The sequence below is a fragment of the Nesoenas mayeri genome, assembly GCF_963082525.1.
Source record: "Nesoenas mayeri genome assembly, chromosome: 21".
NCBI lineage: Eukaryota > Metazoa > Chordata > Aves > Columbiformes > Columbidae > Nesoenas > Nesoenas mayeri.
Genome location: NC_137571.1, coordinates 4,449,325 through 4,462,066, shown reverse-complemented (window position 1 = coordinate 4,462,066; position 12,742 = coordinate 4,449,325). Strand labels below are relative to the sequence as shown.

The 12,742-nt window shown below is 62.9% G+C and overlaps 2 protein-coding genes across 2 annotated transcripts; one reads left to right on the top strand and one right to left on the bottom strand.

The window, feature by feature from the left end:
• Window positions 1-546: 546 nt before the first annotated feature.
• TINAGL1 (tubulointerstitial nephritis antigen like 1) lies at window positions 547-7,463 on the top strand (the record flags this gene model as incomplete). Its single annotated transcript, XM_080357714.1, has 11 exons — window positions 547-847; window positions 1,628-1,691; window positions 3,465-3,557; window positions 3,652-3,766; window positions 4,903-5,026; window positions 5,145-5,295; window positions 5,577-5,760; window positions 6,065-6,110; window positions 6,553-6,676; window positions 7,123-7,168; window positions 7,323-7,463. 11 exons carry the CDS (start codon window positions 547-549, stop codon window positions 7,461-7,463), a joined length of 1,389 nt encoding a protein of 462 aa, XP_080213840.1.
• Window positions 7,464-8,931: 1,468 nt separating this feature from the next.
• Window positions 8,932-12,302, bottom strand: PEF1 (penta-EF-hand domain containing 1). Its single transcript, XM_080357690.1, has 5 exons — window positions 12,261-12,302; window positions 11,935-12,121; window positions 10,965-11,120; window positions 10,314-10,457; window positions 8,932-9,752 (listed from the first exon to the last, which is right to left on the bottom strand). The coding sequence occupies exons 1-5, from the start codon at window positions 12,279-12,281 to the stop codon at window positions 9,523-9,525; spliced, it is 738 nt and encodes a 245-aa protein (XP_080213816.1). The 5' UTR covers window positions 12,282-12,302; the 3' UTR covers window positions 8,932-9,522.
• Between the last annotated feature and the right edge of the window lie 440 nt (window positions 12,303-12,742).

Below are 12,742 nucleotides of genomic sequence, written 5' to 3'. Positions count from 1 at the left end.
GGCAGCGCGAACGGAACGGAACGGGGTAGCGGGAGCGGCTCGTACCCCGTTGGTTCCCCCCACTCACCTCACTCCCGGGGTCCCCCCTGCCCCCCGGGCTGAGACCCGGGAGCTCATCGCGCTGTTTGCGCCTCCACGGCGCTGGGAAGCGGGGCCGGGGTGGGATCCGGGCAGTTCCCCCGGGAGGCCCCGTCCCGCTGAGAATTTACTCCTGGAGTGGGGGCGTTGCGGTACGGGTGGGTACCAGGCTCCTCGGCCACCCGGACTGTGAGCACCCAGGTGGGAGCCGGCGTTATGGGGCTGCGGTTCTTGGAGCTAGGGTGGTTACGAGGGGAGTTAAGAAATCTGAAGAGTTTGAGCCATCTGGGGGAGGACAGGGTGAAGATGAGGTGGCCTGGGGCTCAGCGGACAGCACACTGGTTGCTGGCTGGGGTGGGCAACCCAGTGGGATGGGGTGAAGGGTGCCCACAAGACCCCCAGTTGCCCCCCATCCACTCACTGTTTCCCCCCTGCAGCAGCTGCAGGTCTGGGAACACTGCCGGCACCATGCGCCAGCTGCGGGCCCTGCTCTGCCTCTGCCTGCTGGCCCAGGTGGCCCTGGCTTCCCGGGTGCGCACCCGCCGGGAACTGGCCCCCGGCTTGTACGAGCACGGGGTCTACGATGCCGGCGGGTCCTACTGCCAGCGAGGGGACGTCTGCTGCCACGGCCGCGACGACGGCTGCACCGTGCCCTACCAGGACACCCTCTGCTACTGCGACCTCTTCTGCAACCGCACCATCTCCGATTGCTGCCCTGACTTCTGGGAGTACTGCCTGGGCATCCCGGCCCCCTTCCCCAAAGCCCCAGGTGAGGCAGCCCCCAGCCCAGCCAGGCAGGGGTCTGTGGGTGCCCATGTGTTCTGTGATGCCCTCGGGGTAATGGATACAGCTGGACGTGGCGCCCCATGGCCCTGCCCTCACTGCAGAGCTGCTCTGGACCCCTCAGAGCTGGGGAAACACATGCAAAGTGGCCATTCTGGGGCCGAGCTCCTAGAAATGGGGCTATTCCTGCACCTCCCCGCCATGGGCAGGAGTGCAGATGGGCAGTTCCAGCGGTGAGGACATGTGGGGCAGAGCAGGGGTGGATGGTTCCCAACCCGGTTTCCCCGGTCATGTCTGGGGCAGGCGGATGCAAGTCCTGACTTAACCCGCCTGGCAGCTGGGGCGGCCGGGGGCGAGCAGGGGGCACGGGCAGCCCCCCTGCACAGCACAAGGCTTTCTAAGAAGTTCCTGCAGAGCAGAGCCAGCTCCCGGGCACAACTGGCCCCTTTATCCCCATCCCGCCAGGCTCTGCATACGAGACCAGCTCTGCTCGGCAGCCCCACGCACAGCCCCACAATTAACCCTCCCGGCACTGAGCCAGCCCAGCTCCCACCCCGCGCTGGGGGCACAAACTGGTCCCCATTGTGCCCTGACTGGGTGGGCACAGAGGTCTGGAGATGCTGAGCTGCAGCCAGGCACCTGCCTGACTTTAAGGACTGCACTTATTTTCTTTCCCCTTGGTATTTCTCCCTGGAGCCATGGGGGTGCTGGTGGGACCCCTGATGCAGCCAGGTGCTCACCGGACTCTCCCCATTCTCCCATCCAGGCTGTACCCGTGCCGGCCACACTTACCCCACCGGAGCCACGTACCGGGAGAACTGCAACCTGTGGTGAGTGCTCCACGCTCCCCGCGCCATGTGGCACCGCCGGCGTGGCACCGGCATTCCACCTGCCCCAAGAAAGGGCGCTGGGGAGCTGTGAGCAACAGGGCTGCTGGCTCAGCGGGAGTGCGGGGGCCCGAGCTGGGTGGTGGGGGCCAGTGCCAAATGCTTTTGCTCTAGCATATTCGGCGCAGAGAGCCCAGGGCCTTGAGCCGCTCCCAAGTTTCAGCACATGCCTTTGTGGGATCTGCTCGCCCCGTCGGGTGAGCGCGCGGCTGCGCTGGCGGCACGGACCCAGCACTGCCAGGGATTTCTGGCTGTGCTGGTCCAAGCCTAGCTTGCCCAAGCCTGACGGGACGCGTCTGCACCTTGGCAGCCGCGGCGGCTCCATGCCAGGTGGCCAGAGTCTGGCCCCGCTGCTTTCTGGGGTGCAAACAGCCCGTCTGCGCTGTGCGCCAAGAGCTCGCTGTTTGCATTAGCGAGCAGCGCGCGGTTTATCTGGGGAGGGCTGCGGTGGTATTAATGGCATCCCGGAGGTGGGGAATAGGGGAACCTGCGGGCGCAGATCTGCCCGTAGACAAGGAGCGAACGCGGCGGGGCTGGCTGCCTCACAGCGATGCAGCAGATAAGGGGAATCAAAGGCTCTTGGCTGGGGTGTGCGCAAGGGCATGAGCACGTGTGTGTGCATGTGTGTGCAGATGTGTGCTGGAGGTGAAAAGCCAGCCTGACCTCTCACTGAAACCCCAATGCTGCCCAGCATTTCTCTGAGATCGTGGCACGTGGGGCTGGTGACTGTCCCCCACTTGGACGACTGGTCCCTGCTGCTGGGAAATCATCCCTTCCCCAGCAGCGCTGGCCCTTGGGGGCCGAGGCTCTTCTGCCAAATCCTTTTTCCCCCGCACTTGGCGCCTGCAGAGCAGCAATTCCTGCAGCGCTTCACCCCAGACCTTGTCCTGCATGGCTCCTGGGGGGGCTGGCAGGGGGCAAATGTGATGCCTGGGGTGAAGCACAGGGGCTATGTGGCTGAACCCCAAGGTGCTCCTGTGGGAGTCCCCGAGGAGGTCACAGCCAGATGTGGGGTCATCGCTGCAGCCCTGGGAGTGCTTGGGGATGGGGATGGGGTGAGTGCCGGGGATGCAGGTGCCATCAGTGGGATTGGGATGCGGGCTGGTGGGACACGGGCTGGCAGGACACGGCTCCGGCTTCATACGGCTCCTTAAAAGGGAAGAGTGTGCCGGGAGCTGGGCCGGCAGGCAGGAACAAGCATGCCAAGCATTGCTCGCCGTGCAGGGGGAGCACAGCCCAGAGCTCCCGGGGGGACCTGGACCCAGCACCCCAACATCTCCCAGACACCCTCTGCCCTTGCTGTGGGTGCTACGGGACTCTGGGCTAACCTGGCCAAAGCGACTCGCCCCAGGGGGGGACAGCCAGCCCCGAATCCCCTCCCCGGGCTGGCGTCCAAGCCCCACTCTGTCTGCAGGCCTGGCTGCTTTTCAGCTGATTTTTTTTTTGTCCCATGCTCTGTCTGCCCTCCGGGCTCCTGCGGGGACTGGGGCGGGGGGGACACAGTCCCCAGGGCCACACAGGGGGCTGCCCACTGGTTCCTGTCCCAGTGTCACCCTGTCCAGAAGTGCTGAGCTGCAGTGTGACCCCCCCACCCCACCCCCACCCCCGGTGCAGCCCCTCACTGGCTGCCCACAATGGCAGCAGGTCCCTGGCTGCGGGGGCAGGGGACGCTGTCCCTCTCCAGCTGACTGTCCCCCCGGTGCTGTCCCCCTGCAGCACCTGCGGCCCTGGTGGGCAGTGGCAGTGCGAGGACCATGCGTGCCTGATGGACGGGGAGCTGATCGATGCCGTCAACAGGGGCAATTACGGGTAAGGACTGGACTCTGGGAGGGTGGGGAAGGGATGCTTCACCCCTTGGTGCTTTTTGGGGCACCCCTGACCCACAGCCCTGCTTCCCACACAGATGGAGAGCCGCCAACTACAGCCAGTTTTGGGGCATGACGCTGGAGGACGGGATCCGGTACCGCCTGGGCACCTTCCGACCCTCTCCCACCGTCATGAACATGAACGAGATGCATGTGAGTTGGCCACCTCAGATGCAAGGGGAAACTGAGGCACACTGAAGGTTGAGCCTGCCTGTCCCATGGCTTCACCCAGCGCTTCACCATCCCCTCAGCTAGCAATGTCCCCGCGGTGTCCCCGTCCCCAGGAAGGGGCTCTGCCCCCAGGGAAGGGGCCGTGCCGGGTGGGTGCCGCAGGCAGCCCTTGTGTTTGGAGACAGCAGCTCAGCAAATTCCCCCTGACAATCCCCGAGCTGCCAGTGTTGTTTTTTCCCCCTGCTCCTCCGCGCTGGTTTCCCATCGGAAAGCCGGCCCCGCAGCTGCTGAGTCGGCAAAGCCGGCTGCGCCAGCACTTTGCAAGTGGGGTACCCGCACCTGCACCCAAAACCGGCCCCCCATACGGGGTGGGCAGCAGCTGGGGTCCCATGGGTGCTGGATGGGAGCGAGCAATGTGCACACCCAGCGCTGTGGCCTTGACTTCCAGCGAGGTTTAATTTTAGAGGTGCTTCCTGCACAGGGTGTCGTGGCCACATCCTCCCCAGGAAGGCTGAGCTGTGCATGGCTGGGGCGGGGGCACTGTGACCCCCCGAAGCGGAAAGGTTGGGAGTGAGTCAGCAGCTGGGTGACAGCCGGCCAGAGGCCACAATGAGGGGCTGGAGGCACCTGGGGCCGTGTCCTTGTGGCACTGTCCTTGCTGGGTTCTGAGACCTGGCACTTGGTGCCGTTGTTGTGTAAGGAGCTGCTGGGGAGCCCAAATTTATGGAAAGTTGAGGGATCTGGCTCCTCCAAGACAAGAGAGCACCTGAATGCTAGTTGTGCTTGGCCAAGGCTGCAGGTGTTCCTGTCCCCAAGGGTTTAGCTGCATCAGGCTGCCCCAGGGCAGTGATGGAGTCACCATCCCTGGAGGGGTTGAACAGACGCAGAGATTCTGAGGGACATGGGGTAGTGCCAGGGGTGGGGTGATGGTTGCACTCCATGATCTTGAGGGTCTTTTCCAACCAAAACGATGCTGTGATCACTTCTGCAGTGGGCTGGACATGCTAACACTGCCTGGGGACCCTGGCTCCATGGGTGCCCTGGTTGCTGCTGCAGGTGGGGACAAGGACAAGGTCCCTGTGCAGCGAGCACCCCTCATGCCTCGGCTCTGCCCACAGATGAACATGGACTCCAATGAGGTGCTGCCCCGTCACTTTGATGCAGCCGCGAAGTGGCCGGGGATGATCCACGAGCCCCTGGACCAGGGCAACTGTGCCGGCTCCTGGGCCTTCTCCACAGCGGGTGAGATGGGACGGGGTGGCCGGTGGGAACAGGGACTAAACCTTCCGTCGTGGGGCTGGCGAGCAGGGCAGGACCCGGGGGAGCAGCCACCCCTCCCTGACCCCCCGCTCCCTCCCAGCCGTCGCCTCAGACCGCATCTCCATCCACTCCATGGGGCACATGACGCCCGCCCTGTCACCCCAAAACCTCCTGTCCTGTGACACCCGCAATCAACGGGGCTGTAGCGGGGGCCGGCTGGACGGCGCGTGGTGGTACCTCCGCAGGAGAGGGTGAGTGGGGATGGGATGGGATGGGATGGGATGGGATGGGATGGGATGGAAGAGGATGTTCCTATGCTGGGGTGGGATAAGGGGTTCAAGGCTCTGGTTACCCGGGGAGAGCCCAGGGATGCCCCATGCGCATCCTGTCCCTTGGGTGAGCGGTAACCAAGGGCTGCCAGCCCAGGTAGGATGGAGAGTGCAGTTTGGAGAGGGAGTTTTTGGGAAGTGGGGTGTTTGGGTATGGAGCCAGGTGGCCTTTCCCCTTCTCACATCCTTGTCCCTCTGCCCAGGGTGGTGACAGACGAGTGCTACCCCTTCACCAGCCAGCAGAGCCAGCCGGCGGCACAGCCCTGCATGATGCACAGCCGCTCCACGGGCCGCGGCAAGCGGCAGGCGACGGCACGGTGCCCCAACACCCAGACCCACGCCAACGAGATCTACCAGTCCACCCCCGCCTACCGCCTCTCCTCCAGCGTGAGTGCCCGCGGGCCGCGACGGGACGGGCAGAGCCGCCAGCGTGGGCGACGCGGGAGCCGTTTGGTGCGGGGAGCAGGATGGGTCTTGGCTTGGGGTGGTTTGCTGGGGAAAGCCAAGTTTGGGAATGAAGCTGGGAAAAACCTGCTGCAGGGCTCCCCGGGGGCTGCTCTGCCCTGCCACGCCAGGTGGGAGCATCTCCAAGACACCCACCCACGGGTGCCAAAACAGCCTCTGTCTGCATCCCAGGGGGTGGGGAGGGCAGTGCTGGGGGTCCCGGTACCACCCAGCTTTGTTCTTGCAGGAAAAAGAGATCATGAAGGAGCTGATGGAGAATGGCCCTGTGCAAGGTAGGGAGCTGGTGTGGACACCCCAGCTTTGCACCCCGAAGCTGGGTGCTGCAGTGGGTGGGGGAAGCCGCCCTGCCTGTGGCTGGGGGCTGCTGGGGGAGCCAGGACCCCCCGAGCTGTTCTGCTTGATGTTGAGCCGCGTACTCGCTCAGTGCCGCATTCTCACCGGCCCCGGGGTGCCTGTCACGCTGCCCACACCAGCGGGCACTTGTTGCTCATTAACTCCTGAGGCTTAATCTCCGTCTCGGCAGTTGGTTTTGGTTTACTTTATGTTTTTTTTATAATCCTGTTCTGAGTCTTGTCACGTTGCACAGGGGGAGGGTCTGGCTGCTGCCTTCCCCCGTGTCCCTGGTGCTTGTACCCCCCGCTGTGGGGGACACAGAGCCCTGGGAGCTCGATGTCCCATGTCTGGTGTCCCCAAACCCTATCCCCATGCCCACAGCCATCCTGGAGGTGCACGAGGATTTCTTCATGTACAAGAGCGGGATCTATCAGCACACGCCGGTGGCCGAGGGGAAGGGGCCGAAGCACCAGAAACACGGGACCCACTCGGTGAAAATCACTGGGTAGGTGGGGGGGGCTCAGGGGGTGTGGAAAGCCCAGCTCCGGGCAGGAGAAGCGTTTCCTTCGTGGGAGGAAAGGCGTCCCCTTCCTCCAAGGCGGGGAGAGGAAGCGGGAGGGAAGGAGGGTGCAGGGCGATGGGGGCCGTGCTGGGGGCCAGTGCTTGCCCTGGGGCTGTAGCCACAAGTGACATGAGTGTGCAGTGCTCAGCCAGGAGGGGAATGGGGCTGCCTGCCCTGTGCCGGTGGCTTCCTTTCTCCTCCTGTGGCTAAATATACCTACCCATATTTCGGGAGTGGATGTAAATACGTTCTTCAGGGCCAGGAAACAAGTGGGGTCTGCACAGCACCTGCTGTCATGGTGCTGGGGAGGGTGATGCTCACAGTATGGGGCGCAGCCCAAGGGGATGCCCTAGATTTCCCCCCCCAACTCTCTTGCCCTTCCATTGCAGGTGGGGAGAAGAGCAGCTGCCTGATGGCCAGACCCAAAAATACTGGGTGAGTGTTGGTGGGTGTCACGAGCATGGTGGGGCTTGGGCACTGGAGGGGGTGCAAGTGCTGCTTTCACACACCCGCATGGGATTCTGCTCAGGGACGGGGGGAATCAGCTGGGCCCCCCAGCACTGAACCATGTCCTGTTCTCCCTCCGCAGACGGCGGCCAACTCCTGGGGCACGGCGTGGGGCGAGGGCGGCTATTTCCGCATCGCCCGCGGTGTCAACGAGTGCGAGGTGGAGACCTTCGTGGTGGGGGTGTGGGGCCGCGTCAGCATGGAGGACATGCCCCACAAGTGAGCACCCCACACCCACACAGCCCCACAGGTGTCCTTGTCCCCACGCTGCCCAGCACCGCAGCTCCTCCGTCTCCTCCTGGGGGTACCCATGGGGTGGGACCCCCGTGCTGCTGGGCAGGGGGATGGGACTGGCCCAGGGCAGGGGGCCGCGTGTCCCCACTGTGCTGACACAGCGGCTGGGTGCAGCGGTGCATGCACGGGGGGTGCGTCCTATGGGATTTACCCGCTAATCCCCCTGCCCCAGGCTCGACTGGGCTGCGCTGGCAGCCTGGGGCTGTCATGGTGGCAGGGGGAGCATGGCAGTGGGACCTGTGGGGATCCTGTACCCCCTAACCCCCCCCACCATGAGCAGCCCTGGAGCTGGGGGCTTACAGTAACCCTGTGGGGGCCCAGGGGCGGGTTTATCCATCCCCCCTCTCGGTTGGGGAGTGGGCTGGGGTCCCCAAAGTCCCCCCCGCCACTCCCTATGGTGCTATGGCCACTGCCACCCTCCCAGGGTGTCCCTGTCCCCATGGGCTCACAGTTGGGTCCCACACAGCAGCACAGTCGGGGTTCCCTCTTACCCCCCCCACCCCCAGGGCTGTACTTTTAAGACTTTTTGTATTTATTTTGCTTTTTATTATTTGTAAATAAACTCCTTGAAGCCTCGTTGGCAGGAGGGGCTGCTCCTGCTCTGTGTGTTGAGGGGGGGGTGGTGGTGTCCCCTGCTTCCCCGCAGCTGCCTTGTCCCATGGTGAGGGAACATGGTTTAGGAAGGGCGGGGGGGGGTGAGATAAGGCCCCGCTCATTGTGCGCCTTCCTGCCCCCCCCATCCTGGGACTGCGGCCAAGGGCCAGCGCTGGCCCCACCACAGGCATGCGCGGCCACTGGGGCCAGGAGTGCCACCACAGGTGCCACCACAGCGAGGAGTGCCACCCCAGCCAGATGTGCCACTGCATCTGCCACTGCAGCCAGATGTGGCACCACAGCCAGATGCGCCACCTCCCCCCCGCCAGCACTCTGGGGACACCTACCATGCGGGGCAAGCGCCACCTGGTGGTGATAGTGAACACCTGCCGCTGCGGGCACATGGGTGTGCAAATACACATGGGTATGTACCTATCTATCTATCTATCTATATCTATGTGTATACATATATATATATATACACGTGTGTGTGTGTGTGTATATATATGTAGGGGAATGTACACACATACACATGGGTATATATACACACACATAAATATATATATATATATCTATATGGGTATGTACACATATACACACTTGTACCTCAGCAGGTGCCCCCGGTGCCTTATTTTCTGTAAGTTGACATGAAACGTGTAAGAAGTAACTTCAGAAAAGTGTGTTGAGCCCTGGGAGCAGCACGCAGAGCTGGGCAGTACATGTCCCCACCCTGCACCCCATAGGGTGACACTGGGCATGGCAGCATTCCCACAGCCTGCTCTCCACACACAAACCAGCCCGCGACCAGTGCACATTGCCTTTTATTCAAAAGCTGTAAAAATAAGCTCTAAACCGTCTGAATTTGGCTTTAGCAGGAACTAATCAATACAGACATTGGCAACAAGGCGGGGGGGGATGATCCTGTGTGTCACTGCAGCAACGTGCCCTGTTCCAGCCGCACAGAGAATCGAGGCTCCAACCCCCAGGAAAGCCAGAATGTTTCCAGGAAAGCTCAGCTCTTGGTCACCAGAAAGTCCCCAAAAATGTGCCAAGACAGGGACATCCCACTGCAGTCAACCCGCCAAGCAGAGAGACAGTACAGCTAGGGTTTAAATATGATTGTGTGTCTGGCAAGGGAGGATCTAAGCACTCCCTGGGATGCATGGCACAGGCTACTAGTTTGACTGTCCCAAAACCAGGCTCCCGTTTGGCAGAGAGGCACCTACTGCCATCAAGTGGGAACAAGGAATGGAAGCCAATAGGGCTCCCCTTGGGTCTGGGGGCTCTTCAGGCTGTAAAACCATCCCGGGGAACATCTCGCTCTTCAGGAGGCGGCTCAGCCAACCCCAGCGCGGGGCCCAGAGTGGTGGCTGCTCCCGGTTGGCTCGCAGCCCTCACATCATGCGGGTCACGACCATGGTGAGGAAGTCCTCGTAGCTCAGGCGCACGTTGCCCACCAGCCCCGTGTCCTTCTCGCGGAAGGCATCGGTCGTGCTCTGGAGCTGCATGCAGATCTGGATGAAGCGGTCGAGCTGGATGCTGGGGTTGGAGGAGCGCTGGGCGTAGCGGGAGAGCAGCAGCTGGCTGAACTGGGGGCTCAGGTTATAGCCCATCTGGGAGAAAGCTGGGAGCAAGAAATGCTCGGATTAAACCCTCCCGATGGGAGGAAGAGCAGCTGTGACCTCCCTCCCGTGTGCTGGCACACCCCCCTCTCTCCCACTGCCCCATCGTGTTCACAGGACTCTCTGACAAGAGAAATCAAATCAAGGCACGAATTCCAGACATTTTTCCCCTCCATCAGACACACACACCCAAGAGCTCCTCCCCAGGAAACATGCTTTAGCCACATACCATTTAGAGGAGGAATTTGGGGTTTCCTTAAGGAAGGAAGTTTGTGCCGTGACCCTGCTTTGCCCCCTCATCTCCTGCCCCATGGAACAGTTTAGTGCCAGCTCTGCCACAGCCAGTTTTGCAAGCCCAGAGTGCCCCAGCACAGCAACAGGCATGAACTGTGGCCACGGCTGCGTGGGAGGCACCCAGGAGCTCAGGAACACCCAGCCCTGCTGCAGGGATGGTGCCAGGAGGAGTCACCGGGCTGGGCTGGAAATAAACAGCAAGCAGAGCCAGACCGCAGTCCCCAGGGAGCTCGGTAAGGGCCAAGTTGGTGTCTCTGTCCCTCGCCCACCTTGCTGGAGCTCGCTGAAGCTGATGGAGCCCGACTGGTCCCTGTCGTACTGCTGGAAGAGGTTCTTCCACTGCTGGATGAAGCGCATCAAGGCTGAGAAGCCGTACACGTCTATGCGTCCTGACCTGGTCTTATCGAACATGTCTGGGGAAGAAAGAACAGAGATCAGGAGCAGGGCAGTGAGGAGCAGACCAAGGACACACGGCAGGAACTCTCAGAGCTCAGAATCTGCACTGCAGCTCCCTGGCACCCCATTCCAGCCCTGAAATACCTCCCTCACCAGGACTCCAATCAACTGGGCCCACTCAATCCTAAGAGGCTGGTAGGAAACAGCACCAAAACTCTGTGCTGGGGCAAGCAGGGGAATGGAGTGACTCTGGCTTGTTGCTGGAGCTCTCCCTCCCTTTGCTCCCTGTCCTCTGGGAGCTGGGGCTTGCTCAGCCTCAGGAAGAGCTGGGTTCCCTTTTCCAATCAGTGTTTGGGCCCCGACTCATTCTCCACCAAAAAGGTGCTTGGAGCTTCTCAGTTTGCCCAGCTCTCGCTCCAGAGAGCACTTACGGGCCAGTGGCTCGGAAAAGCAACGCTCAGGCACCAAGGGAACACAGAGATCAGAATAAAAAGCAGGGGGAGGCACAGAGAGCCCAGACTCACTTATCATCAGCAGGCAGGTCTCATCGTTGAACGTCGACCAGTTGGAGTTGACCAGCGCCTGCTTCAGCTCCTTCACGGAGATGTACCCGCTGTGATCAGCATCGACCGCTTGGAACCAGGAGAAGGCCTCGGGGTCCACGCCCGGGGGGGCATGACCTGCACGGGGAGAGGCCATCAGCGGCTCTGGTGTCCCCTCAGCAAGGCCCTGGCTGGTCTGTCCCCACGATGGTGCGCGGAGACACAGCCAACACCCAGGGACTGCTCAGCGCTTCTGCTCTCAGCAGCTTTTTACAGCCGTGTGATCCTGGGCAAACAGGTTTGTGGGCTGGACAATCAGTGGAGAAAGAGCCGTGAGTCAGAGCGGGGGCTGGGGAGCGACCCTGGAGTGCTGCCCCACACCCAGCAGCGCCTGAAGGCGTTAGGGTTAGGGTCGTTAGGGTCATTAGGGTTAGGGGTTAGGGTCATTAGGGTTAGGGTCATTAGGGTTAGGGGTTAGGGTCATTAGGGTTATTAGGGTTAGGGTCATTAGGGTTAGGGGTTAGGGTCATTAGGGTTATTAGGGTTAGGGTCATTAGGGTTAGGGTCATTAGGGTTATTAGGCTTAGGGTCATTAGGGTTAGGGTCATTAGGGTTAGGGTCATTAAGGCTAGGGGTTAGGGTCATTAGGGCTAGGGGTTAGGGTCATTAGGGTTAGGGTCATTAGGGTTAGGGTCATTAGGGTTAGGCTGCAAAGCTTGACTGCTGCCGCTCAGGACTCTTCAGTACTTCCCTCCTTGGGATTTCCAAATAATAACCCGGGACTTCGCGGTCTCATCCACACGGTGAGCTAACGTGAGCTGGGCGAGGGGCACCGAGCCACCCCCTCCCGGCCGGGACCGCGCTGGGGAACACCCGCTGTCTCCCGCCCGCCCTCCCTGCTGTCCCGGGGCCACCCCGGGGACCGGGTACCCGCCGCAGGGTCCCCACTCACCTCCAGGGGCCGCCCCTCCGTAGGGCCCGGGGCCGCCGTAAGGACCTCCGGGAGCGGTGCCACCTCCGTAGGGACCCCCGGGCGGGGGGTGGCCGTAGGGAGCCCCGGGCGGGCCCCCGCCGTACGGAGCCCCGGGGTAGGACCCTGGCAGGGGCGCACCGGGGGCTTGTCCTGCGCCGGGGAAGCCCTGGGGAGGGGGCAGAGCCCGGTGTGCGGCCGGTACCGGGCCCCGTCCCGCCCCCCGCTGCCCTCCGCCCCGCCGTGCCCCTCACCCCGGCCCGGCCCCCGGCGCTGCCCCCAGCCCGGCCCCGCCGCCCCGGCCTCACCTGCCCCGGATACGCCGCCATGGCCCCACTACCGACCCCGCCCGCCGCGTCACCGGCGGCGTGCGCGCCCATTGGTCCCGCGGAGGACCCGCCCCTGAGCGTGACGGATGAGCTGGGCGTGGCGGAGGGAAGGGGCGGGGACTCGTGGGAAGGGCACGCCCACAGGGGAATTAAAGCGGCAACGACCCTAAGAGGGGTGGGGCCCACCGAACGCCGCAGGATCCTCTCGGGAGCAGGTCGGGATCTACCCGGGAGTTGGTCCGGGATGAGCCCGGGAGCAGGGGAGGGATCAGCCAGGGCGTGGGGCTGGCATCTCCCCAGGAGGGGCCTCAGGGACACTGTTCCCCCAGCCGCGGTGGCCTCAGCCCCGTGCGCTGGGTCGGGGCTCCAGGACCCTCGGGGACAGGACTGGGGACGAGGCGGAGATCGCGTTCGCAGCCGAGCGAAGAACCAGGAGGCACGGGGGCACCAGCACGGGTGTA

What these genes read in the sequence shown, in the direction of transcription:
- PEF1 (XM_080357690.1), bottom strand. Translation starts at nt 12,281, where the DNA reads ATGGCGGCGTATCCGGGGCAG. An exon ending in CGGAGGGGCGGCCCCTGGAG is followed by an intron (nt 11,121 to 11,934) that starts GTGAGTGGGGAC and finishes CTCCCCGTGCAG; the next exon opens with GTCATGCCCCCCCGGGCGTG. An exon ending in GACCTGCCTGCTGATGATAA is followed by an intron (nt 10,458 to 10,964) that starts GTGAGTCTGGGC and finishes TTTCTTCCCCAG; the next exon opens with ACATGTTCGATAAGACCAGG.